Source organism: Sycon ciliatum, chromosome 8, assembly GCF_964019385.1.
Source record: "Sycon ciliatum chromosome 8, ocSycCili1.1, whole genome shotgun sequence".
Taxonomy (NCBI): Eukaryota; Metazoa; Porifera; class Calcarea; order Leucosolenida; family Sycettidae; genus Sycon; species Sycon ciliatum.
In genome coordinates, this window is record NC_088650.1 from 17184197 (window position 1) to 17210385 (window position 26189).

Sequence of the window (26189 nt, forward strand, 5' to 3'; positions counted from 1 at the left end):
GGCACGCCGCTTTTTTGGGGGGAGGGGGCAACAAGTTGGTGAAGCTTGTACCCGGTGTACACAATGCTGTAAAAAGCTTTACTTCCTGTTTTGCCTTTCGAAGAGTGCGCATTCATTTCTCAGCTTGGCCTTGGGTTCATATCTGAACAGGTATCATGGGTAGGCCTGGGCGGATAATGCTAGCATTATAAGTAGCATTATAGTGTGCGATTTGCAACGGGCATTATGCTAGCATTATAACACTACATTTCCACAAAAGTGGCATTATTTATACTCAAATGACCCTTACTTCTGCGAAAACCAGGCTAGGTTGAAAAGCATTTTTTTTTGAGAAAAATGATCTTTTGTAAAAAGGTTGTGTCGCGTGGACGCTCGAGTGCAGTGAAGTGGAACCAAAGAGAATCTCGCTTGTGCTTGTTTGAAGAAGTAGCAGTCATGGCAGGAACTGAAGGGTTTCAGCAGTCAGGGAAGTCAAAGGGCTTCCGGTAGAATATTCCCTGCTACTCCTCTTCTAGTCACAACGAAGAGTTTTTGAGCTGATCGAACGGATTCCATCTCCTACACTCAGGGATGGCGAAATTTCTGCGCTAGCTGCTGCTTGCGGAAAGTGGTGAAGAAATCGTCTCCAGTTAGAGTCGTGATGGCGATAGCGAGGAGATCCTGGACGACATCGATCCAGCCAATCGAAGTACGGCGATACTAGCTGTTTCTGGGCCTCACACAAAGGGAACACGCGCAGCAGAGCTCATAACAGTTACGTTTGCAGCAAGTTCACGAGGAAAAAGGCTTGAAGCGCAGTGTGAGAACTGTTTTGAATTGAAGTCCTTGGCGATGAAGTGCTACTGAATGCCAGGTGAATGAGCGAGCAGATCGAGAGGCCTCCACTCGAGACTTTCCTCGCTGGCCAGCTAGCTGCAAGGGCCCGGATTGTATGGAGCAATAGCAGCATAAAATTAGCATTATGATCATGATTTTCTAGCATTTTCCATGCCGTCTACGTAGAACTACGAAACGTGCACACTACTGCCCAAACCAAGCCATTTTCCCATACTTACTACTGGTGAATTGCTGGCATTACAGAGGAACAGCAGCATTATAAGTAGCATTATGATACAGTTTTTCTGGCATTGCCATTAGCATTATCCCGCAAAATAACTAGCATTATCCGCCCAGGCCTGATCATGGGCCTTTCATGGCTATGCTTCACTGAAAAAAGAGCACTTTTTGTCTGTTTTCACTGAAAAAAGAGCACTTTTTCAGCATATTTTGAGGGACGCGAAAAGCACTAAGTGCGAATTAAAAGAGCACCTTTGGGAAAGGGCTATCCATGAGTCACACTCACAGAGTGACACGCTGCTATCTCAGTATCTGGTGTCACGAGGTGTTTGTCGTGCTGGAAACGGAGCGTCTCCGTAAGTTTGTATCCTTGGTGATGGTTTAGTCTGGATCGTGGAGAGCACTATACTATAGTATAGTAGACATGGTCAGCATTTTACCGTTCACGCTATTTTCGGCGCTCGGCCTGCACCGTTTTTTGTGTGTGTAGACATGGCATTTTACAGTCAGTTCACGCGCTAGATCCAACGGTACTCATACCCCAAACCCAAAATACCGTCGGTTTGGTACCGTTTCGACGATAGAAAGCTCTTTTTAGCGGGAGAACGAAACGGTAAGATGTAACTCAAGCTCAACTGATGAGGAGTGAATTCCCCGAAACACTGTCACAGTGTGTATGTAGCAGGGAGTTGTGCTTTCTTGCAGGTTTGCCGAGTGGAAGGTTTGATGGACTTCTCATGTGCTCTGGATGGCAGACTCGTGAGTCAAGTCAAGTGAGAATTCAAGTCGACAGGAAAAGCGCGAGCTCCCAGGTAGGGAGCAACACTGAATTCCTCATTTAGCAACATAGCTTTATGCATTATTGTAGTTGCGTTTTTGTCTACACCTGTACACACAAAATTAGAATGGGCAATATTCACTGGTTTGAGGGTAAGATGCAAACGGGAAAATATACTACCATTCAGTTAGTATACGGTGTTGCCGGTGGAGGAAGTAAACAGCATATGGGCGGAAGGGGTGACAAAACAAGTAGAGGTGCTATCAATAGAGAGGTTCCGGGGTACGATTTTCCGTACCAAAATCCGTATGGGCGCTACGGATTTTTTCGAGGCGTGCTCCATACGATTTTTCGGCACGGAGAATCCGTGTGGACTGGCTTTCATACGAACCATGTTTTGTATGGAGATTTTGCGTCATCGGGTGCGGAAAGATTTTTCGTGTGCACATTTGGTACGAGAAACATCTATTTTCCGCGGGAAGCTTTGATACAAATTTTCAAAATAAAAAGGCATAGCACAGGAATGTGATGTGTTTGCGGTCGTAACCTAGGCAATGACGGCAAACACATAAGTTCCGTACTCCGGAACATTTCACAGCTCGAAAACGACGTATCAAAAATCCGTAGCGCCTCTACGGATTTTGGCACGAAAACCGTACTCCGGAACCTCTCTACAACTATAGTATCGCACTTCATAAATCTAGTGTACACATTGTGTATCCAAAAATCAAAAATGTCAAGAGGAGGAAGATGGTATTTACTTGGATGTGCTTCAGTGAGGGAATACGTGCACATGATGCCAGCCAGCGAATCATAATGCACTGGACAGCATATGATTTGAGAGAGAGAATGATCAATGGCAATGACAGCGTTGCACATGCATAGTGTTACATCTGCGCCACCTACTGATGTGCTGCAGCGAGGAAAAACGTTAGGGTTATAAGATGTTGTATTTCTCGCCAGCCGAGCGCAGCGAGATAGGCGAGAAATGATTTCTCGCGAAATATTTTCAGTTGCAAATATGGCATCTGGTGTGTTCTTTGTTGTCGCTTCTTTTCCTGACTTCTTCAGTCAGTTTTTGAGTCTCACCAGTGTCCCTCACGGCTGTCAAGAAGCGGCAACTTAGAAAGATGGCGTCGGTTCGAGATGGCATGGTAACCGCGCACGTGCCATGGTCCGTGACCTGCTCATGTATGCACGCAAATGCAAGTCACAAACTCACAAAGATCGTCTTTGCATTTGGAGAAAATATCTTCGACTCTCTTTGGAGGTAGGCGAGGTTTGCCTAATCTTTACTTGATTACGATGCCGGTATGTCCTCTCAATAATTAGAACAAAGAGAGCTGATGATCGCTTCATTGCTGAGCAGAAGTAACAATCAACTCTCCTCATGTCCTCAGTGCCAAAGGCAGACGACTGCAATTCCACAACGCTCATTTCACGATGATGGAAACAATAATCGTGTACTAGTACACACTTGGACCATTTGGTCATCCCTGTTCTAGCCGCTAGTCCGTCCAGCAAGCAGATATTGACTATTACGATAAGGACAACTGCGTGAACGAGGGCTCGCCCAGCAAATTCAATTCAAGACGTGACTCCAGTCAAGAATTAGGGTCTTTACTCGAGAACTTCACAAATACAGGTCAAGGCACCCCACAAAACTGATAGATGGCACGAACGAAAGACAAATAGGCTAGACAAATTGTCCCAAGTGATTGAAAACAGCAGATCTACCAAATAAGACAGCTACATGTGCCTAAACAACGATTCCCATACAGTAGAGAGTAGTATCAAGCAGAATGAAAGCCTTGGAAGTGCACAAATACAGCCACGACCGCCACAAAAATTGGACGACCGCCACAAAAAAATTCTCATTGCTCTACCTCCTTGAAGGGTGAAAGTTACCAGTTATCCTATAGCGATGTCAGTTTATGCCTGTTGGAACCCCCCATAGCCCGCACGGAATACCTTTCAAATAATTCCAGGATGCAATTGCAGCTCCAGACAGGAGGAAGAAGAACACCGTGAAAAACAACGGCAACGATGCCCAAACTCTCGGGAAACGGCTGAAGTCTTCCTGAAGATGTTAACATTGAATAGCCATCGATTACCAGCGTGGTTTGGTGACTTTAGAACTGTTTTGAGACTTAGAACGAAGCGATATCTCAAATTTGATGGAATTGTTACCTGTCAAATGCGTGGGCGAGCAGGCCAGCTGACTGGTTATGCATGAACATGCATGAGCATGCATTGATTTTTCATGGTTCACGTGCAGAAAACTAAGTTGCCGCGATCCAAGTGCAGCTAACAGCCGTGCCCTGCCCTCCCACCCTTCATTTCTGTGCATATTATCATTTCTTTTTATCACTGTTTGCCGTGATGTGCTTGCCATGCCTACATGATGCCTAATCACCATTGTGGATATACACCCGGTTTTTTCCCTCACAAATGGGTCCGTCGGCGCGAGGGTTTTTCCCGGCTGGCTCGGTCCAGGAAAATTAATCTGACGGTCCCAAGTGGTTCTGCATCATGGCCTATTTATGCTATCCACTGGCACGCCTATTCTATTTGAGACACTCTGTTCTCAGTCCTTTCTTCCATACCTCACTAGTTATCCGGTTCACATCTGGCTGCGGCCAACTACCCTTCACTTTGTGTGTTGTCGCTATTGCTGTCTATGTCTCTGTGTATGCCAGTATATGTGGAGCGAGAAGAGAAGCGTACTAATAATGCACTGTAGCCGGTACGACGGGAGAGAGAATAATCAATTGCAACGCATCACAGACATTTGAGCAGCTACATTGTACAGTTCTGGACAGAGAAATCCGACCTCTAGAAAAAAAAAAAAAAAAAAAAAAAGTAGCAACGCGCTCGAGTGAGCAAAGCGGTATGAGTGGTGCTAAGGCTGCGCCCCCCCCCCCCCCCGTGCTATTGTATTCTTCAGGTCGGATTTCTCTGCCCATGACTGGACTGTACATGCACAAGCTACGAGTACACTGCATCACGGCATCACGACATCAGTATGACTGTCAACTTTCTGAGTGTCACTCAGAAAAAATGTTGTCTTCCTACATGTAAGTCAATAAGTACCTATTAAATGAATATTTTGTCAATAATTTTATTACTCTGATGATGGGCCAGGCCCAACAATTCGGAGTTAATTTTGGAGTTGAGGAGTGAAGTTTCATAATAAACGGAATTCCGCCTCCTTGCAGCTGATTTTCCTCGTTCCTCTCCTCATCAATCCCTACTTGTCTTTGTCCATACTAGTAGTACATGTAATAATGTTCTTTCAATCAAATGAACCCCTCGATAGGCATATTGCCAGTTTGGGGCATTTCATAATATTAACAAGAGTACATAACCAAGAGTGTGCAACTGCCTGCACAACCTCTATGCTGTGCTGCGACGGCAGAACTTCACATCACGTGACATGGTTCAAAAGGTTATGCTGGCAAACAGTGCAAAGTGACCACAAGAGAGTTGTACCCAAAGCTGGGCTGCGTACAACCCAGTATCTATCATGCACTAGAGTGCACGGGTTCATCACGTGATGTGAAGTTCTGCCGTCGCAGACCCCATAGCTGGAGTTGCACACTCTTGATAGTAATAATAACAATAAGTGTGTAAGTGGCTGCGTTGGAGTTTGCGGACAATAAAAGAAAACTCTGCACTGCATCATGGCAGTATAATAACAGTAGTGTGGCTACAGATTACACTTGCCAGTGCCCAGCTGTCCAGCTGTCCCACTTTGGACAAAGACGACTTAAAAAGCAGGTGGGTAGCAGTTTGGGTCAAACCTTCATATCTAGTATTCGTCTTTGAACTTGCAAAAGTGAAAGCTGCTGAAATGGTCCTTTAGCCCTCAGACCCATCTTCCTCTACGAGTATTTGCACGGTACTGAGGCTCTATGGATTGCACGGGCGACCCTGTTCAGACCTTAGCATTGAGACCACGACTTGGGTAGTGCCTGGCTAGTTTGGAAGGGTTGGTCAGCACTCGGGTTGCGCTAGCGTTTGCGCTAGCGTTTGCGCTAGCGTTTGCGCTAGCTCCAAGTCTGCGAATTATTCTTCCGGTGAATCTACTTCATACAACCGGCCTTTTCTTCTTCTGGCCCCTCCTCCTCGGCCCCTCCTCCTCGGAGTACTTGCACGGAGCTGAGGTTCAGTAGATTGCATGCCGGGTGGCCATTCTGAGACGTCGGCAATACGACTACTTGGATAGCGCCTGGCTTGCTTTGAAGAATTGGTCTCCGCTCGGGGTTCAACTGGCACCGCATTGCAGAATTCTTCTTCCGGTGAATCTACTTCATGTCTTTGTTGAGGTTGGAGTGTAGAACCACGAGGGTGATCTGGCGTTTCTGCATCGCGAAATAGTGACCCCGAAAATTCTCTGAGACTTGGATAGTGCCTGGCTTGCTTTGAAGGGTTGGTCTCAACTTGGGGTTCCATTTGAACCGTGAATTCTTCTTCCGGTGAATCTTCTTTATGTCCATGTCTTTGTTGGGATTGAAGGTTAGGACCACGAGCGAGCTCTGGCACTTCTTCATCGCGAAACAGTGACCCCAGTGATACTCTGCGACCATACTGAAGTGTCATGCCGGTTGAGTCCACAGGATTGTGCATGCGACTGGTGTATTGTGGTGCACTGGCAGTCTGTGCATGTGTGGCTGTGACGTCAGCCAGACCAGTCTGTTGCTGTCTTGGTTGAAATGGTGTGGCGTCGATTCGTGGCTTAAATGACCTTGAATCTCTGCACATGAGTGAAGTGGATCGTAGTAGCGATATCGAATCAGGTTCTTCATCTATGCCAAATGCGCTGCTTGGGTGACAATCTGCTTGAACCAAAGTCTTTTCCAAAACGTCACAGTCACCATCGATGTCCACCCTTTCTTCAGCTGAACTGCAAAGGCCAACAGGCGCTGGCTGGTATACCTGGTACACGGGCATACCCAGAACTCTTCCTTCAGAGTCTCTGGCCGCAGGTGATACATTCAAGGACGACTTGGAGCTAATCGATGATGTGGGTGGCAGAGTTTCATCGGCAGGCAGTTCACGGTCCAGAAACTCCTCCTCGGACAGGGACAGCGCCGGAAGATTTCGAATCTCTTCCTGTTGAAGTTCATCATGGCTGTCCAGCATCTCCTCAGCATCTGCAACAGCAACAGGAGCTTGATCAACCCGAGTATCGGTCAACTCAAGGAAAGGAAGTTTCAGTGTTGATGGCACCTTCCCCCTTGACTGTCCGTGCTCTCCAGCAGATGTAACCATGGCGCCAGATGGAGAAGGTTCCCAGTTACTGGCGGTATATTCAAATACACGCAGAACACAAATACCCAGACATACGCGAGACGCTCCGTTCTCCTCAGCAGAGCTTAGCTCAGCTATGGTGTCAGCCGCCTGCGACAACACGTGGGTCTGGCTGTAATTCGTCAGCAGGTCCTCTGCCGCTTTTCGGCCTTGCTGTGCACGCTGCAGGTCCGCTTTCATCGTGCCAGCATTGCGCTGCAGTACCTCTGCGTCACTAGCCTGCTTGCGCTGTACCTCTTGCAGAAGACGCTCCTGTTCCTCGTCCAGCAGCTTGTGCAACTGGTCGAAATCCGTTTTGATGCATGCAGTCAGAGTGTTGATCCGCTCCTCGCACTCCTGCTGGTGCTCCTCATTCTCAGCCAATGCCTCGGTGAGTGGATCAATGGCACCACTGCTGAGTGCCTCTACTTTGCGCTGGATTTCAGCAGATTGCTTATCGCATGCCTCCTCAAGTCTGGTGTAGTCGCATTTATTATGATCTAGCACTGCACATTTCAAGCAACATGCCTTCTGATGGGTCTTGCAGAACACCTCCATTCGTTCGCCATAGTGAGATGGTCGCTCGCATATCGGCTCTCTCTTCTGAAGGCTTTTCTCCGTGGTGCCGCCTTCCGGCTCACCGTCCGGCTGCGCTGTGTCGATGGCAATAATGCTGTGCTGGGCAAATCGTCGCGATGTCTTGTGGTGTTCCACGCACTGCTTGCACATGCACAGACGACACTCCTCGCAGAAACCCTGCGCTGGCCGGTCCTCGTTGTCCACACATTCCTCACAGCTGCGTACCCTGGGTGACTTTGCCGTGGAGGACGCCAGGGTGTCCAGGAGCTGCAGGACAAGGTGATTCTTTGCAAGTGAGTTCACTGCTGCTACAGTGTGTTCTTCACGACAGCTGGGACACGATATCACAGTGGAGTCGTCTGCTTCACGATGCGACGGGAGCATGCCCAAGCACTTGAGGCAGAATGTGTGCTGGCAGCCCAACATGCGTGGGTCACACAGAGTGTCCAGGCAAATGGCGCATTGCAGGAGCTCCTCGATTTCCTCTGCAGTGTTCTTGCTCGTCATTGCTTTGCGTAATCTGTTAGATCAGGAGCACAAAATGACAACACGTAAAGTATCCAGGGTATTAGAGCACTTGGTGCTACAGAACTTGAGCAGTCTGCTACGTTCTCTGGTCTGTTTCTATTTTCGGTGGTGTAATATTTTTGGTATTCTCCAAAACCGGCGGTTCGGTGGAGGGACATTTTTGGTAAAACCCGTTTTCCAGGTAAGTGTACTAGTACTAAATGTATACAGTACCGGTAGTATCGGAATTTTCGGTGCCTTTTATTTTCGGTAAAAGTTGTCGGTACTGAAGTTACCGAAAATAAAACACCACCGAAAATTTCTTCTTTTACAGTAGGACATACTGCATTTCCTTAGTGTTAGCTGCACTTTCAGACATGTTTGGAAAAACCTCAAAATGCCCCCATTCACCTTTTTAATATAATTATTCAGAATGCTGAATGTGACTCGACCGGTGTTGCAAATACTCCAGGTACATGTATACGAAGTATAAATGCATGTCACTTCAATGCATTCGACTGCTTTTCATGTACTTCTCAATTCATCATTGCACGAGCACAAAGCTATGTATGTTCAGTGCTGAGTGAAAGACAAACTGGATCGTCAAAAGAATTTGCAGCCTGACGTGTGGCTTCCGGAAAACAGTCTGAGTATCCTGTAGATTTACAAGTGACTTGACCCAATACACCACACCACCACATTGCGCTCTTGGCCGGTCCAAACTCTGCACTCACATCACCATCACCACAGCGAGGACAATTCCGGTATATAGATTGATATTGACAATGACCCTCCAGACAGCTGTTTCGCTCCTCCTGAGCTCATCAGTGGAGCATATGATGTTGAATGAAAGAATAATAAGAATAGACTGATCTTTATAGGGCTAAATTGGCGTAATTGCGCTCATTCTGCATAGAAACGTGGCATACCCTAAGTGACAAAAGTGATAACAAGGTCAGGTGATAACGGCACGCGCTCATGGCTGGGACAGGAACATGTAGCACGTGTGAAAAAGGGGCGCAAGAAACAGCAGTCAGTCTAACAACAGAAAAGTAAGTTATTGCATGTGCCACAAAACAAAGATACTGCGCCTGACCGTACTTGTCCCATGGTGACGAGACGGGGAACGAAACAAAGAAGCGAACTGGCCAAAGGGGCAGACCCAGAGGCCCCTGAGGCAATCACTGTCCTGCCAGCCCGTCGCACACAGCCACACCACGTGGCCTGCGTTGGGCGCCATACCCATTGAACACGTACACTGATGTTGCCTGCGCCTTCAAGTATTACGTTCACTGGGTAAATGCCGTTTGATCCTGGGGCGGATACCCTGATGCCTTCAATCCTCTTTTTGCACCTCGTCTTACCCACTTACTGTGGTGTGGTGAGTCCATAACTTGGCATAAGTGGGACAATTTTCGAAGTCCACCCACAGTTTGGGGATTTCAGGGGGTGTTGGCCTTTGGGCGGTTCAATAGCCAAATGAGTCATCTTTCCAAGATTCCTTTGGAGTCTCTCTTCCCTCTCCCGGGTAGACCCACGTGACCAGTTTTGGCAGTCAGCAAGTACAAGTACAAATGTGTGTGTATGTGTGTGTATGTGTGTGTGTGTGTTTGTGTGTGTATGTGTGTGTGTGTGTGTGTGTGTGTGTGTGTGTGTGTATGTGTGTGTGTGTGTGTGTGTGTGTGTGTCTTTCTTCTCTTTCTCCTCCTGATTTTTCTTTCATTCTCCTGTGTGGTTACCAACAGCCAGTGCATGCCGGAGCATGTGGTGTGATGTGTGTGTGGGGAAAAACGAAAGAAGACCGAAAAGCAGAGATTCACTGGCCAGAAAAGCCACTTCATAGCTGTGTGGTATAGAACAGGCTGAATAGTGGCGGTCAATTCTTCAGCCTTGCAAGCTGTTGAATGGTGTAATCTCAGAACGAGTTGCTATGACTTCTGCTGTACCACCGCTTTCATCGTCTCTGGCTATGGGCGTCAAAGGTGTGTGTGTGTGGGGGGGGGTGCACATCCAGTGCATTTGCAGATTTGCGTGCTTCTCTTGCCACGGGCGTATACGGTACATGGTGTGTGTGTGTGTGTGTGTGTGTGTGTGTGTATGTATGTATGTGTGTGTGTGCGCGTGCGTGTGTGTGTGCATGTAGATCTACGAAATCAGTATTCATTCTTTAGTCCTTACCCGTCCCCAACCAGCCGCGATGACTCCAGTTGTACTGACCACCAACAGCAGCTGTACTGCGAACTGTGAATGAGCGCTCGCCTGTGCAGTATGGGCAACTAACAAGTAGCAGTCGGCGTTAGGCCAACTATACAGCAGCAAATCAGATCCTCGTCGTCGCAGTGGATTTTTACAAACAATTTCAGGACGTTTCAGTCCCGGACGCACGCAGTCTTTTCATTGAGACCGCGGATCGGGTTGACTTGAGAAGGCGCCCACGCGTCGATCTCGACGACTGTCTTGTGCAGGGTGGTCTGCTCTGGAGTTGCTGTTGCGGGGTAGACACTAGAAGACTAATGCAGTAATCGTGGTAATTGCGAGGCCACAGATCGTGTTGTACCAAGCCGGGGCCGCGGGGCACAAATCTAACTGCAGCCAACCCAACCCGGCAACCGAGCGCTCGAGCATAGCCCATACATAGCGTACTGCATAGATCTACTGCTTGTAGATCTGGTAGACCGTGGTGCTACTACTAGTACTACTACTACTAGTACTACTACTAGTAGGCAGATTAGAATAAATGTAAAAATGACGATTTCTTCAATACGCATTTTCATAGCCGCGGCATTCCGAGTAGATCTACTGAGTGTCAGACAGTAGATCTACATACTGATCATCTGCATGCATGGATATTGTGTGGTAAACACTGAGCCCGTCACTGGCGTCAGTGCGTATATGATCCAAGCCATCTTGTGCGAAAGCTGAAGAAGTAGTTAGTTCCGTCAGTACAGCCTGTGCAGGTACTTTCCCGGCAAAGTAAGTTTCCGAAACTACAGTCATGTAACATGCCCGCAGGCTGCACTGAAGAAGTGTAACAAATACTTCTCGCATTACTAGTGCAACGAAAGGTTCTACACAGGGAGTCGTGGTTCTACATGTATGACAGTACGTCCTTGCAGGCCCGCCGGAAGGCGGGCGAAGTAAGTTGGTCCGGTTTGAGGGGTCCGGGGGATGTCCCCCGGGCTTTTTTTTGAAGAATTTGGTCAGCAATAGCAGAATTATTTGACCCTTTCACAAGTTTTCATGCATTCAGAGCCCGCTACATTCTAGTATAGGGAATAATTTTGCATGAACATCAATGTACAATGTATGGCCTACTATGGGTGCATGTGCATAATGACTATTGTATGCATGATCGATAATACAGTCATGTACATGTACCCTGAATTTGTTCTCCTCGGTTTTAGACAAATCTCAGGCCCCGACAGGGCCCAGGGGTGACCTAAGCCAGAGTTGGTCCGGTAACAACCGGACCACACAACCGGACCAACTGGACCGGTTCCGGCGGCCCTGCCTTGGACTTGGTAACGCCATTATAATCACGACTATATCCTAGCAAAGTTATCCTATGTGAAGAAGAGGTTGGTGCGACTTCGGCGATAGCAGAGGAAAAGTGTGTTGCTCCCTACATGGGAGCTTGCGGTTTTCCTGCCGACTTGAATCGTGTGATCTGGATGTCAGTCGTGAGTCAGTCAAGTGAGAATTCAAGTCGGCAGGAAAACCGCGAGCTCCCATGTAGGGAGCAACACAAAGTTGTCCTAGCTTAGAATATCCTAGCAAGCACAGTACAGGTCAATAGGTACAGTACAAAAACAACAGACACGAAGATGTTCTCTGTGTTCTCTCAGAGTTGCGTGTCCTACATGTGTATATTTATAACAATCAATATTGTCTGATCAGTGGAGGACTTGAACAACTAGTATTATGCCCTGCCAGAAATACACCATAATAAATCTGGCGATCTTGGTCCTATCTGCAACCCAAACTTGACAATGTTCTTGTGTACCTGTAGCCATATGTATCACCACATGCGACACCGGTTATCCACACAGTGACGATGCAGTGATTGAAAACAAGTAACCTGAAATACTCATACTACTTGATCGAAAACTAGTACGTAGTTAAAAGCTAAACACAGCAACCCACTCTGAAGGTTGTACAATAGACTGTGCTCGGCTCAATAACACAATCTGTAGTGCAACGGGTGAACGCCTTCGGAGTGTGTCCGCCTACGGCGTCTTCTTCGACTTCTTTTTCTTCTTCCTTTTCTGCTTGGGTACGTCGAGCACGGAGAAATCAGTGCCGTCAGATGCATGTTCCTGTGCCCCGGCAAGATATGCCCCATCGTGAAATGCACCCGCGCCAATGTCGCTCTCAGCAGGATCAGCAAAAATGTCCCTAGCTCCAGGGGTATCGCCACAATCCGCCTCTACTGCCTCGTGCTCTGCACTGAAACCTTTCTGCTGAGCTGAGTGGAAATCTTCATCCGACAAGGTATACTCGTGATCAGGCGGCACATCGACACGACCAGTCCTGGTGGGCTTCCTGTGCTCGGTCAGCACGGGTAGCAGGAGAGGGTGCTGCTTGATTGCTTCAGCTGGAGCATCTCTCTTTCTGGTGACTTCTGCATACTGCAGATCTGGCCTTGAATACACCTGACAGCAGGGTAAATCCCCCGGAACAGAGCTCCGTTCATAACGGAGATGCTGAGCAGTCCAATCACCTAGAGCCACTGAGACCTTCGTGCCAACAGACGTTTCCTGTAGGTCTTGGATGGTGGCAGCAGTACGGTCAAGTATAGTTGTGCGACAGAAATTCTCTATCAGATCCATGGCACCGCTTTCAACCTGCTGAGCCCGGTGTAGATCAGCCCGCAGTCGAGCCACGTTCTTCTGCAGTGCTTCCTTGTCATGTTGGCGCTTTCCGGCAACTTGCCCGAGCAGATTATCCTCGTAGCGATTCAAGAAGAGTCGCAGCTGTTTAAAGTCCTCCTTAAGCATTGTCTCGGCGCGCTGCGCATCAATGGTGGACTGCTCTTCCTCAGCCAGGTTTTTGTCAATAGCATCCTTCAATGGCCGGATGGCCGCGGCCGACAAAGCTTGGATATTTTTCTCAATGCCTTCTGTCGCCTTGGCACACGCCTCTTCCAGGCTGATGCATTCGCACCGCCTGTGTTCTATGACAGTGCACTTGATGCACGCTGCTCTCCGGCACTGCTTGCAGAACACCTCCATCTTTTCCCCGTGATGTCGCTCACACACGGGCTCGCGTTTGAGCAGGGAGGACCAGTCGGACTTGTTCTGCATACTTCCTAGGGCAGCCAATGCCAGAATAGCGTGCTGCTTGAATCGTTTCGATTTCTGATGGTAGCTGATGCAAAAGGTACACAGGTACATCTGGCATTCCTGGCAGAAGCCATCAGCTCGCTTGTCCTCGTCACACTCCTCGCACATATGCACAGGGATGCTCTGCACTGACTGTGACTGCAATGTTTCCAGCAGTTGAACGACGAGACGATTTTTGGCCAGCGCCTTCACGTCCTGAAAGGCGTGAGACTCGCGGCAACTTGGGCAGGACAGCTTGAACCCGGCATCCTCACCACCTCCCCTTGCCTTCGGAAGCTTCTCCAAGCAGGCAAAGCAGAAGGTATGCTGGCACGCTAACATGCGCGGGTCACTCAGCGTGTCCAAACAGATCGCGCACTGCAAGTGCTCTTCGACTTCATCTGCGGTGCACTTGGCAGCCATGGCTCAAGGTCTGTCAGCTCGAATGCCGGAATCAATACAGGATTTCCTCTCTCTGCATGGGCATACGAAAAGAATCACAGAATTCACCCATCTCAGGCATTGTCTCACCACTGTGACCTGGGCCACTATCAGCAGGAATAGAAAGAAACGACGAGTAGAACTACTCCCTTACTGCACACCACTCCACTAGGCATCCAGGGCACACGTGATCAGTCCCAAGGTCGTAGGCCGACTGGGTCTTTGGGTCTTTCCCTTACTGCACACCACTCCACTAGGCATCCAGGGCACACGTGATCAGTCCCAAGGTCGTAGGCCGACTGGGTCTTTGGGTCTTTCCCTTACTGCACACCACTCCACTAGGCATCCAGGGCACACGTGATCAGTCCCAAGGTTGTAGGCCGACTGGGTCTTTGGGTCTTTCCCTTACTGCACACCACTCCACTAGGCATCCAGGGCACACGTGATCAGTCCCAAGGTCGTAGGCCGACTGGGTCTTTGCGTACCAGCCCCGGGGACATGACAATTCAGCCAGAGTTGCAGCAGAACTAGCACTCCACCCTACGCCATTTGCTGCACACACGCCTTTGCGACGTGACGTCTGCTTTTGATTCAGCCAATCACTATTGAAGGATCTGCCTTTGGCCAGCACAATGATGTGCTTTCCATGTGCATTGACACTCCGCGGCATGCACCCTGCTAGACCTACGGACGGTCGGCAAATCCGAGATACTCACTCTCGGGTAACGTTACGCTAACGTTACAATAGTACAGTCATGCACTGCATCTTTCTTCTAGTACGAACATTTTGGACAACATCAAACCAGTGAGTTACAGTATCATAGTGCTGGCCACTGGACTCCAACCGCTGGAGCGGTGCGCGCACATTGCAAGACCTAGTTACACTATGAAATAGAGACTGCTGGAATCAGTGCTCCACTTGAGCATGGAAATCAGGGGTCGGATTTCAGTTTCCACTACAGCAAAACCTGTCAAGGTGACCACCTGTCCTAGAAGACCACTGAAACCAGGACCAAGGGGTGCTATTACCAGTAAAATGACCCTGGATAAGGAGACCACCTGGTAACAGAGACCACGTTTTGAAGGTCTCATTAGCGGTCGTCTTAGACTGGTTCCACTGTACTGTAGTTCTTGTAGGGGGGGGGGGAGAGGGGGGCTATGCTCGTGTGTTAACCTGCGCTTGCGGAACAGAGAGGTCAGACCGCTGGGCAACCGCCAATTGCCGTTTACACGCCTGGTCAGTTTCCCTTATCTCAGTGGCTTTATTGTTTCTATTATTGTATTTTTTTGTGGCGGCGAGCTGTACTGCCGCATTTTTGCGGTACATTTTGTACCACAGTAAAACCTGTCTAAGACAACCGCTCAAGGGACCTTCAAACGTGCTCTCTGTTACAAGTTGCTTGTCGGCGGCATCGGGATCACCAATGAGCCGTAGGCATACATGTACAGTATACACCACACCAAGTGCAACGGGTTTGGCTGATTGACAAGTAAAATCAGACTGCAGAAAGTTGGGATAAAATTGTGACTGGTGATGAAGAAGGAAAGGACAGCGGCGTTTATAGTTGAGGGCAGGCAGGCTTTTCCAAAATTGTGGTTTTACCCATATGTGTGAAACCCACACATAATCCATTACTCTCAGTTTCACGCCAAAGGTAAACTGGACGATCATTACAGACATTACATTAGACAGCAAAAACTAGTTTGCTGATTGGCAACGGAAATATCTACAGAGAAGAGTGAAGGTAAGACAGCCGCTAGCCCTTGCCAGCTAACTCAAGTGTGATCTGCAATGATCACACAGCAATGTCTCAACCAAGTTCTTTTCCGCCGTCACTCAGAGTTTCGTGTGAAACACTCATCACACAGCATGACCAAGACTAGCCGTGAATGATTCACAAAGTGTGATCTGCGTGCATGCTGCAGTGCAGTGGGGCTGCAATGGCAGAAGTAAGTTATTGACTTGTAATACCTTTCTGCATTCGCCACTAAGGTGTAAAGGCATAGACATTAGTGCTAGTGGTGGCCTGCGGAAGCGAAGGATAATTATAGCTTGTGTGTTTCTGAGCATTCAAGTTAATCAAGTGATGCTAACGCGGATCCCGGCGCGAATTATTATTATTACCTTTCTGACTTACTAGGAAAGGGAACGCTGCGAATCTCCGCGCATCTGCAACCGTGTAGATCTACCAGCTCCCCCGTCCTCCTCCTTCAACTGTCACTGTCAATGAGAACTGCGACGAGCGCACTGAGTGAACTACAGGACATCGTCATGTACCTGGTCTGGAGCCGGTGTAGACTAATAATTATTCGTTCAATATTATTGGTCTCGTATCAAGCTACGAGTCCTGCATCTGCACTGGACTAGAGAGACACGCCGCTTGCGGGCTTGGATCGGCAACACCGTCACCAGCGGGTCACCACCACACTCAGAACAGATAAAGATAGAATTATTATTTTGCTTTCTGCTTTTCTGCTAGCTCGCAGAGCTAGAGGCAGTGATCCGGGCAAGTTTTTTCTTCAGGTTTGAGTGGTCTGTGCCATCGAAACGAACGGCAAAGGAAGGGGTGCGGTGTCCGATCCCAGGTAGATCTACTACTAGTACTAGGTGCAGGATCTCTGCCGCCGTGCACTTCCTTGCCTGTGTGTAGATCATGCGCGCATGGTAGATCTACAGATTATTCTACATCATTGTACTGATGATGTAGAGCTATCGGGAATGGGACAGAGCTTTGTACATGTACGCGACCACACAGCCGATCTATATCTGTTATGTCAGTAATCTACAGACCGCGAGAGGGAGTTTATCAAACTTTATGTCGGAACATGGCCCGAGCTAGGGGAGTCCCCCTATCCTCTCCCTTGTGGCATGGCAACATGTACATGACGATGTATGGTTGTACATGTACTACAATGTAGATACACTCTACAGACTCATACTCATACTAGATCTGTGCCTGTGGTAAGGACTGAGGACTCGACTCAGGAGTTAGGTCTAGACGTCTACCATGGTCTACATGGTCTACGTCTACCATGCCATGGTACATGGTCTACACCTCGATCGAAGCTGATCCTGCTTTGATATGGCATGAATGATTCGTAGACCTACTCCAGCTGAACACTGATTATTCCTACTGCACGTACTGGCACTAGTAACTATTAGTATTACCATGATCACATGCACAAAGCTCTCCATCTTTTTCTTCTTTCACTCAGGTCAGTGATCAGGTGATCAGGCATGCGTGATCGAGACGACACATCTACCAGATCTACTGTCAGTACTGATCTTGATCTCTTGTCTTGTGGAAGTGTGGTTAGTTGCGACTGGAAGTGCAGAGCTCGAGTCGAGGTGGATCTACGAGTAGACCTACGAAGTACGGTAAAAGTATAGTTTAGGGTCCCAAATTATTTTAATGGGTCAGCATGCTCTACAGAGTCCTAGGCATGCACATATCAAAGGGGAAGTTAAGGCAAAAATCAAAATTTCACCAGTTGTAGTCTTCGGGGTGCTGAGTCGAATGGTCGTGGTCCGAGGAAGCTGAGACGCTCCCTTCCTACTTGAATCCCAATCGAACTCGCGCACTTCCACCGAAACTGGGTGACTGCGCCCTACTAGATGGAGATTTGTATGCAAAATGTCACTAAAAGCGCCATTTCGTTCTTATAAAAGCACGGATGACCGCGATTGGCCCATATGTTGTAGTCTTTTGGACGCTGAGTCGATTGGTTATGGTCCGAAAAGGCTGCGATGCAGCGTTCCTCCTTTATTCCCAATCGAACATGGTTGAACAAGCGGTCACGTGCTCCTGCGTACGCCAGTCACCTGGTCACCGTGCCTGCAGGGTACAGCTTACTAGCCTGCTTGACCTTTTTTGGGTGCAGTCCTGTCACTCAAGTTGAACCTTGGTGTGAAAGTTGTCGCCTACTGGCGTGGTGACCAGGTGATTTGGGCACGCAGGAGCACGTGACCGCTTGTTCAACCATGTTCGATTGGGAATAAAGGAGGAACGCTGCATCGCAGCCTTTTCGGACCAAAACCAGTCGACTCAGCGTCCAAAAGAGTACAACATATGGGCCAATCGCGGTCATCCGTGCTTTTATAAGAACGAAATGGCGCTTTTAGTGACATTTTGCATACAAATCCCCATCTACAATGTAGTAGGGGCCGCAGTCACCCAGTTTCGGTGGAAGTGCGCGAGTTCAATTGGGATTCAAGTAGGAAGGGAGCGTCTCCGCTTTCTCGGACCAAGACCATTCGACTCAGCACCCCGAAGACTACAACTGGTGAAATTTTAATTTTTGGCATAGTACAAACAGGGCATGCGCAATGCACTCGAGGTCAACAAGGTCAATGCACTCGAGCCTCTTGGTCACCATTCACCAGCAGTATGAACATGTAAGCTGTTGGCTAGTGCCACCCGATGTCTTCATGCCAATCATGGAAAACGAGTTGTGGTTGAGCTCTGCATGCTCCCAATTATTATGACCTTGTTGACCTCGACTGTCTGGTGCATGCCTTGTTTGCACTGCGCATGCCCTGTTTGTACTATGCATGTCTCGTGTGTGTAATGTGCATGCCTGGGGCTCTGACTGTAGAGCATGCTGGCCCACTAAAAAAATAATTTGGGACCCTAAAATACCTTTACCCGAAGTACGATGTACGAGCGACTTTCGCATGCATGGAAAGTTTTTCGTTCGTGTTTTGTCTTTTGATGAAATCCCTCGATAAGTAAAGACGCTTGTCAGTGATTGTGTACGTGTGTGTGTGTGTGTGTTAGTGAACGCCGCAACTGCGGCGCAGTGGCCTGAAGCTTGAACTGCTCTCCGGAATCACGTGAAAGGATTTCAAGACGGTAAAATTAAATAATAATATTGCAGGCAGGCTACTTACTACTCTGGTTCTTCATTGCGTTCGTCGCGACCTTTTCTCGCCCTGCTGCTGTGGAGCGGAGTGAAACGCTCGTCCTTAAAAGCACGTCGTTGGCTCGTCACTGAGGAGGAGGAGTCCGCGAATAAGCGACAGCAGCGGTAAGATTCTAGGTTCTACAGTACATACTGTTAGTACTTACAGTCAAACATCCTTAGGACGAACGGCAATGAACCAATGGCAATGGTATTTCACAATAACGGGAGTTCAGACTGTTCTTCTAATCCGGCTTATTGTCTGCACAATGAATACACAGTGATTTATCCAATAGAATTACGAACAATAGTTCTTGTGGAAGTTTGTCTTATCAGTGTTCTTCTCGAGGTTTCACTGTAAAAGTGTAATAGCAATACCTCAAATGTACATGCAGATCTACAGTACATGTGGAAGTACATACAGCATTGCTCAATGAAATCCGATCGAGTGAGTCAAGTACGTGCTGAGCGCGGTACAGCCTCAGACCTCCCACTGGGATTTTCACTGGAACAGGGTGCGAAGGTGACTTACGGGATTGGATTTCATTGAGCAGCAGTGCTGCACTCACTGTAGATGACCTAAAAAGTAAAAACCAAGTAAAGCGGGGTACTACTGCCTGAATGGACTCGGATGGAGAGCCAAGGATTAATTTATAGAAAAAAGAGGATCAAGGAACTACAAGTTATGCTATGATGTCCAATCCAAGATGTGCTAGAGCTGTTAGCCAGTTAGTTGTAGAACGCCAGTACTGTCGGTCAGTGTCGTGCAACGTTATCGCATGAGCTGATTGTTTAGTAACTGGTGGTGTCAGTGGACATTGTAGCATAACTTGTAGTGCCTTGGTCCTTTTTCTTTTCTATAAATTACTACTGCCTGGTGAAACTTTGCCTTCACGAATGAAATACATACATGTACATGTCATAGCGCCGGCCACTACACTTGCCACACCGCCCGGCGACTTCGCCAACTGAGCAGCTCAACTGCATAACCTCTATAACCAGCATGCTGTTTTGCTTGACATGGGTCAGGTGTTGTCATCGTATTTGAATGCGTCGCTGAGTAAAATTGGGCCGACCACAGCCACCAGCGCAGCCCAGCTGCTCATGGTCCACGGGTGCCCGAGATTGATTTGCGTGTCCACTTCCGTTTGAATTCGCCAAACCAATGAGCCCATCGAAGAGTGTGGTGAATGGGGATGGACGGGGGGGGGGGGGGGAGGGGGACTTAGCAAGGGCAAGACGAGTATGCTGGGGAACAAGGTAGAGAATGGGATGCCGGAATGTAGGTATTCTGCTATCAACAGCATAGACGGAGTCCAGCAGAGAGTTGAAGGAAAAATCAATAAGCACGACATGGACAGAGGTGTACCCACGTTGCGCCAAGTGCGCGAAAAACCACCCTGGCGCTGGCGACGAACCTTTTCCGTCGCTCATCTCTGTGCTCGTGCACTGGTGGTCTTGTCCGCGATCGATCCGATGTCGAGGTAGAACCGTATAAGGCTTAGTAAAGAAGGCATTCTTGCAACATTGTTTTGTCAAGTTTCGCAGAATATTGCTACATCCTGATTGTAGTCTAATCGGTGTCGGAGTCGAGTGCAGTGAGGTAATCCCGAAGACGCCGCTGTGACAAACACAATCTTATTGTCGCGTGTGTTTGTCTTGTTTCCGAGAGCCTAGATTGAGTGCACGTGTAGTATCTTTTCAGATGAAGAAAGGTCGCAGCGCCGGCATATCCTCGATTTGTAAGAAGAATGGGAGAGTTCGGTAGAGTGATGCTGAGCCAGTACCACGTGCCTGAACCGACAAGTAATGCCAGCTTCCTAATCAGATGATGACATAGCCGAAGAGCCTGCTTCCAAGAGAAGCTGCACTTTTTCATGCTTCGACGCTACCTTCCCCGCGGCTTATCCGGGAGCTTAGCAGCAGCTGATGGATAAAGAGCCTTGAAGAGAGGATCCAGAAATGCTTTTTTCTATTTGTTGACGAAGAGTTCTCATGTCGAAGAACGGAGGAAACAGTAGAAATGGAAGTTACCCTAGCTGCCTGAAAATCCCTCCAGTCCACGCTGCTTCTGTCTCCCATGTCTCCTGTGTCTCCTCCTTGGGAAGGGAAGAGAAGGTCTCAGTGAGGCAGTATTCCCTACATTTCAAGTTCAACCCAAATCCCCGGCATGACTATAATACTTCCATAACGATTACCCTAGCAACGGTAATTACATGTGGCTACCAAGCTTGCAAGACAGAGCCATCAGATGCAATGATGCCATTGTCCATTTTTCGTAGTAAGATCGTAGAAGTGATAGAGCGCTAGCGGTAGTGACCAGTTGCCTCTTCAGCTCAAACACATGTACATGAAACATGTCGTACATATTTTCAGTACACCCAACTCGCAACACACAAACAGTCCTTGGCTACACCGAGTACAGTAAACTGTCCAACTTTTCGCCCAGTAGGAGGGCATCATCAGGGATATAGCCGTATCTCTGATGGTGCCGGGAACACTAGAAAGCAGCACAGGGACGAAAAGATCATAAAGCCGCAGTGACAGGGACATTAGCAGCCACTATGTCATAATGTCACTGGCGTCCACTTGGACCAAATAACTTCCCAAGACAATGGTGCGATCATCGGTGTACTGCCCTTGCAATGTTAAAATGTCTTACCACCGTGGTTACTGCAGTAAATACCTAATTATTGTATGTGCGTGCTTGTTTATGTGCAATGCATGGTGTATATCGTTCACCCATGTTGTTGCCCTGCAGGCCAGCGACAATGTCAACATCGAAGACAATAACATCAGCGGCCAAGGAAGTTGAGGAACACTTGGCTTGTGCTATTTGTCTCGATCGTTTCAACGACCCACGCATGTTGCCTTGTCAGCATACATTCTGTTTTCACTGCTTAGAAAAGCTTGCAACACGCTCCAACACCACGTCCATCACCGTAGTGCTGAACTGTCCGCATTGCAGGGAGACACATAGTCTGCCGGATCTGAGCTCATTGCCCAAACACCGCCTGGTCGTTCAACTTATCGACACCTTGGACAATGCTGAGATGTGCGTACCGGAGGCAGTCGACGTTGGGGAGCCTGCAGTGCAAGTGTGCAAAGAGTGCGATGATGCAGGGAACAAGGTGGCTGCTGGATTCTGCTCTGAGTGCCGCATCTATCTTTGTGACGACTGTGTCCACTATCATGAAACGTCCAAGCGCTTTCGCCAACACAGTGTTACCGCTGTCCAAGCTGTCAGTACTGAAGGGGAACGTGACCAAAGCGACAAGTTGTCTGTTCCTGCTTTACTGGAAGCCATGTGTGACAAGCACTTTGGCGAGCGGCTCGAGCTATTCTGTGAGAGCCACTCCGTGCAAATGTGTTTCAAATGCGCAGTCCTTGTCCACAAATCTTGCACTTACTCGAGCCTAGAAGATGCCGCTGGGAAACGCGCACAAGAAATTAAAGAAGCTGTCGAAAGCCTGTCCACAGCTGTGATCGAGCCGCTACAGGAAGCACTACTGCTTCTCCAGAGCACCGGCAAGAGCATGGAGAGCGATTGTGATGACGTCTGCTCTCTGATACAGCAAGACTTCACGAGCCTTCGAAAGACTTTGAAGGACTACGAGGCACTGCTGCTGCAACAGGTGAAGGGCAAGGACCAACAGGATAGGCTGGATCTCCAGAAACGAACTGGAGAAGCTGCTGCAGACCTAAATCGGGCCCAGCAAGCTAGGCTTATTGCGACAAGCTTGATAGAGAACCCGGATAGGGCATCTCTTGTCAAAATGGCCGAGAGCATCTTGCGTCTCACTCAGACAGCTGTGGAAGAGCCTCCTGCCAGCATACAACACTGGAACTGGCTGCCATCGAAGCTCAGCTACCAGGGCAGCACAATGCTGGGCGCAGTGCCAGCATTGGCTAGTAGGCCAGAACAAGTGTTTGGTGACCATGATGGCGCGACAGCTGCTGGAGATGCACTGGAGGAGACTGCAACAGGCCTGAAAGAAGAGGGGAATGGCAAGACCGTGAATTACGTCGCACTCTGCGAGCGGGACACAGCGACCGAACAGAACACTGGTGATGACGATAGTCGCACAGCACTAGCAGACCTGCAGAGACAAACAACAAGTGAAGAAAGTCCAGATGGTGGTGAAGGTGGTCTCCGAAGCTGCGACTCTCCTTCACATGGAGGATGCATCAGCCCTGCAAGGTGCACAGGAGATAACCACAGTGCTGCTGGAGACGCGAACCGTGTGCAGCCATTTGTACCACCCATTGCACGGGGCCCTTCCGAATGTGTTACAATACGCTTACCTCTATTAGTGCTGCAAGAGGCGAGTGCTGACGTAGACGATGGCCAGGATAATAGCAGTGCTGATGATGAAGAGCATTTAGACAGCAATCTGAATCCCGATGAGCTAACAGAAAGGTATGACGGTCTGTGCATTGAGAACACCGAGACGGATGAATATGACTCCGACAGTGACAATCTGTCCGACGACTTTGATTCTGATGGCGTTAGCGTTGATGAAGAGAGTGATGCTGAATCAGCATATCTATCTTCAGAGGATGAAAGCAATGAAGAAACACTCGTCACATCACTTCCTGACCATGTGCAGGTACCATGTGTGAGCCCAACAGACGTGTCGCCAACTAAACTCAACCGAATGGACAGCACGAGTTCGAACTCAACTTCCCTGTGGCCAACAGTAGACCGGGCAAGACCAGACAGATCAATGCCGCCTCCTACCGACACTCAGAACCCAGCCAAACACAGCGCAAAGAAGCAACGAAGACGGCAAGCAACTAGGCCAGCATCCACAACACCGGATGAAAGCCCAACTCACTCCGAGGCTTCGAGCAGCAGGGGTAGTGCCAGACCAAGGCGCACACGTGAACGGCGTCGTGGTGGTGGCACTGCCACAAGAACAGAGTTGCCTCACAAACTCGTGTGGTTTGATTCCAATCACCAGCGCATGGATGGCAACGCATTTTCTCAAGGCGGTCCTGAACAGGCCCACCGCCATCATGAGCTGGGCAAGGCAGCACAGGGCACTCTTCATGGCAATCACTCTGCACAAAGACATTACGGATATCGTGAATCATGCAGGACTCAAGTAGCCACGCCAGCCGCCGCGGGACGAGTCCCTCGACAGGCACCTGGCCAGAATCGAGGCGCTAGGAGGGGCATCCGCACGGGGAGAGATTGCCGTGGTCGCACCAGTGCCAGGGATGATGTGCCAGAGACCAACAGCATGGCCAGTTCCGAGCAGGTGTGTCTGGAGTCCGGAACAACTAACATCAGGAGAGGCAACCGTGCAAGACGTGGACGTGGACGTGGATTCTGGACCCCGGACGAGAACACACAGAGGTGATCTAGCCCAGGTATCAGGGGAAGAACGGCTCATGGAGCATCGTGAGCCGGGTTCTCAGGGCCACAAGAAGAGAAACAGGAAACGGCCACCAAGTGAGTCACAGGCGTAGCTCAAAGATCGGCTGCCTTGAGAAATCCCTGTACGAGGTGTTTGACTGTGTATAGTGTTGCCACCCAGAGGTGTGCGATTGGCATGAAGTGTGAGCAGTCAGTGAACAGCTCCGCAACATGAAGTCAAGGCTGCCCCTAATCTGTGCGATGGACCACACCGGCACATAACAAAGTGTACAGGCATGGTGAATTGAGCCGAATACCCCCGCCAGCATTGTTGGTGTCAGCTCCACTTTGCCAGCATCTCTTTCTCTCTCTCTCTCTCTCTCTCTCTCTCTCTCTCTCTCTCTCTCTCTCTCTCTCTCTCTCTCCCCCCCCCTCTCTCTCTGTCTGTGTCTTTCTCTCCCCCCCCCCCCCTCTCTCTCTTTCTCTCTTTCTCCCCCCCCCCTTCTCTCTCTCTCTCTCTCTCTCTCTCTCTCTCTCTCTCTTTCTCTCTCTCTTTCTTTCTCTCTCTTCTCTCTCTCTCTCTCTCTCTCTCTCTCTCTCTCTCTCTCTCTCTCTCTCTCTCTCTCTCTCTCTCTCTCTCTCTCTCTCTCTCTCTCTCTCTCTCTCTCTCTCTCTCTCTCTCTCTCTCTCTCTCTCTCTCTCTCTCTCTCTCTCTCTCTCTCTCTCTCTCTTCTCTCTCTCTCTCTCTCTCTCTCTCTCTCTCTCTCTCTCTCTCTCTCTCTCTCTCTCTCTCTCTCTCTCTCTCTCTCTCTCTCTCTCTCTCTCTCTCTCTCTCTCTCTCTCTCTCTCTCTCTCTTATAATCTTGTTATTTACTTTTATCATCTCCCTAAACTGCACATAATTATGTGCTCAGTTGATATAGTCAGCTGTGCCCTGAAGCTTTTGTTCTGCCATCACCTTGACAAGCTTATGCTGATCAAGTACAATGTACTGCATATTAGCCAGAAAGTTGCATAGCAGCTGGCTGCATATTGTAATTTTCTAGCTCTTCACTTAGTCTTTCGGCGCTACAGTACATGAAGATGGCGCTGTATTTTATTGAAGCAATACGAAACCCCTATAGCTTTTGACAAGGTGTCACCTCGGAAGATTGCGCTGACTATTTGAATAATAATACACCCGTACGTAATACGGCCACATAGTGTGATTCAACTCCCCGGCCTGAAATGGCAGGGTTTAAATTAAATACAATCTAACATTAGAACCTTGGCCTCTAGCCGAGTCTGATGTGAACTGTGATTTCTTTAACGTTAGAACAATGTTGTTCTAACGCTGTACGCTGTGCGCGGTGTAGCCAAGGACTGTTCGTGTGTTGCAAATTGGAGGTGAAGTGAAAAGATGACGAGGCTACAATAGAGCTTCAAAGTTCTTTTAAAAATGTTCTAGATTATTATTTTTAAAGAACTCAGATATTATTTTTGAAGTTGATTGTTCCAACTAGGAAAACACGCTTCTTGCCGAACTTGACACTTGACTGACTCACCACTGCCATCCGGAGCACACGAGGAGCACGTCGCACCTTCAGCTCGGCAAACCTGCAAGAAAGCACCACTCCCTGCTCGTGTGCCCTGCTCGTGTGCTCCGGATGGCAGTCGTGAGTCAGTCAAGTGTCAAGTTCGGCAAGAAGCGTGTGTTCCTAGTTGGAACAATCAACTTCATGACTATTACCGCCGAAGTCGCAACTTCTAAGTTCAGATAATTATTAATTTTATTAAAATAAGATTATTATTATTATTATAGCTATGAATAGGATGAAGGCCGCCGACATCACGCAACTACGTTACTTGTTTGACATGTATTACTGTTTATCACTCTTCTATATCGACCTCCACTAATTCTCGTGATCCTTGACTGGTCCTATATTACCCATATCGCCGCAATATCGACCGC

General features: G+C 48.7%; 2 protein-coding genes across 2 annotated transcripts; one reads left to right on the forward strand and one right to left on the reverse strand.

The window, feature by feature from the left end:
* Nucleotides 1-4937: 4937 nt before the first annotated feature.
* LOC135823597 (uncharacterized) lies at nt 4938-16516 on the reverse strand. The gene is made up of 5 exons (XM_065336443.1): nt 16113-16516; nt 12443-14008; nt 9314-9401; nt 8947-9095; nt 4938-8225 (listed from the first exon to the last, which is right to left on the reverse strand). Exons 2-5 carry the CDS (start codon nt 13954-13956, stop codon nt 5903-5905), a joined length of 4074 nt encoding a protein of 1357 aa, XP_065192515.1. The 5' UTR covers nt 13957-14008; nt 16113-16516; the 3' UTR covers nt 4938-5902.
* Nucleotides 16517-18793: 2277 nt separating this feature from the next.
* LOC135823920 (uncharacterized) lies at nt 18794-24685 on the forward strand. The gene is made up of 2 exons (XM_065336799.1): nt 18794-19002; nt 21638-24685. The coding sequence occupies exon 2, from the start codon at nt 21648-21650 to the stop codon at nt 24240-24242; it is 2595 nt and encodes an 864-aa protein (XP_065192871.1). The 5' UTR covers nt 18794-19002; nt 21638-21647; the 3' UTR covers nt 24243-24685.
* The last annotated feature ends 1504 nt before the right edge of the window (nt 24686-26189 follow it).

Bases quoted from the DNA above. Each gene is read 5' to 3' on its own strand.
- LOC135823920 (XM_065336799.1), top strand. From the start codon at position 21,648: ATGTCAACATCGAAGACAATAACATCAGCGGCCAAGGAAGTTGAGGAA.
- LOC135823597 (XM_065336443.1), bottom strand. From the start codon at position 13,956: ATGGCTGCCAAGTGCACCGCAGATGAAGTCGAAGAGCACTTGCAGTGC. The intron at 9,402-12,442 runs GTAGGCGGACAC...ACGGGCTGGCAG, and splicing joins AAGAAGTCGAAGAAGACGCC to GACAGTGATTGCCTCAGGGG. The intron at 9,096-9,313 runs GTACGGTCAGGC...ACGCCAATTTAG, and splicing joins GTCTCGTCACCATGGGACAA to CCCTATAAAGATCAGTCTAT.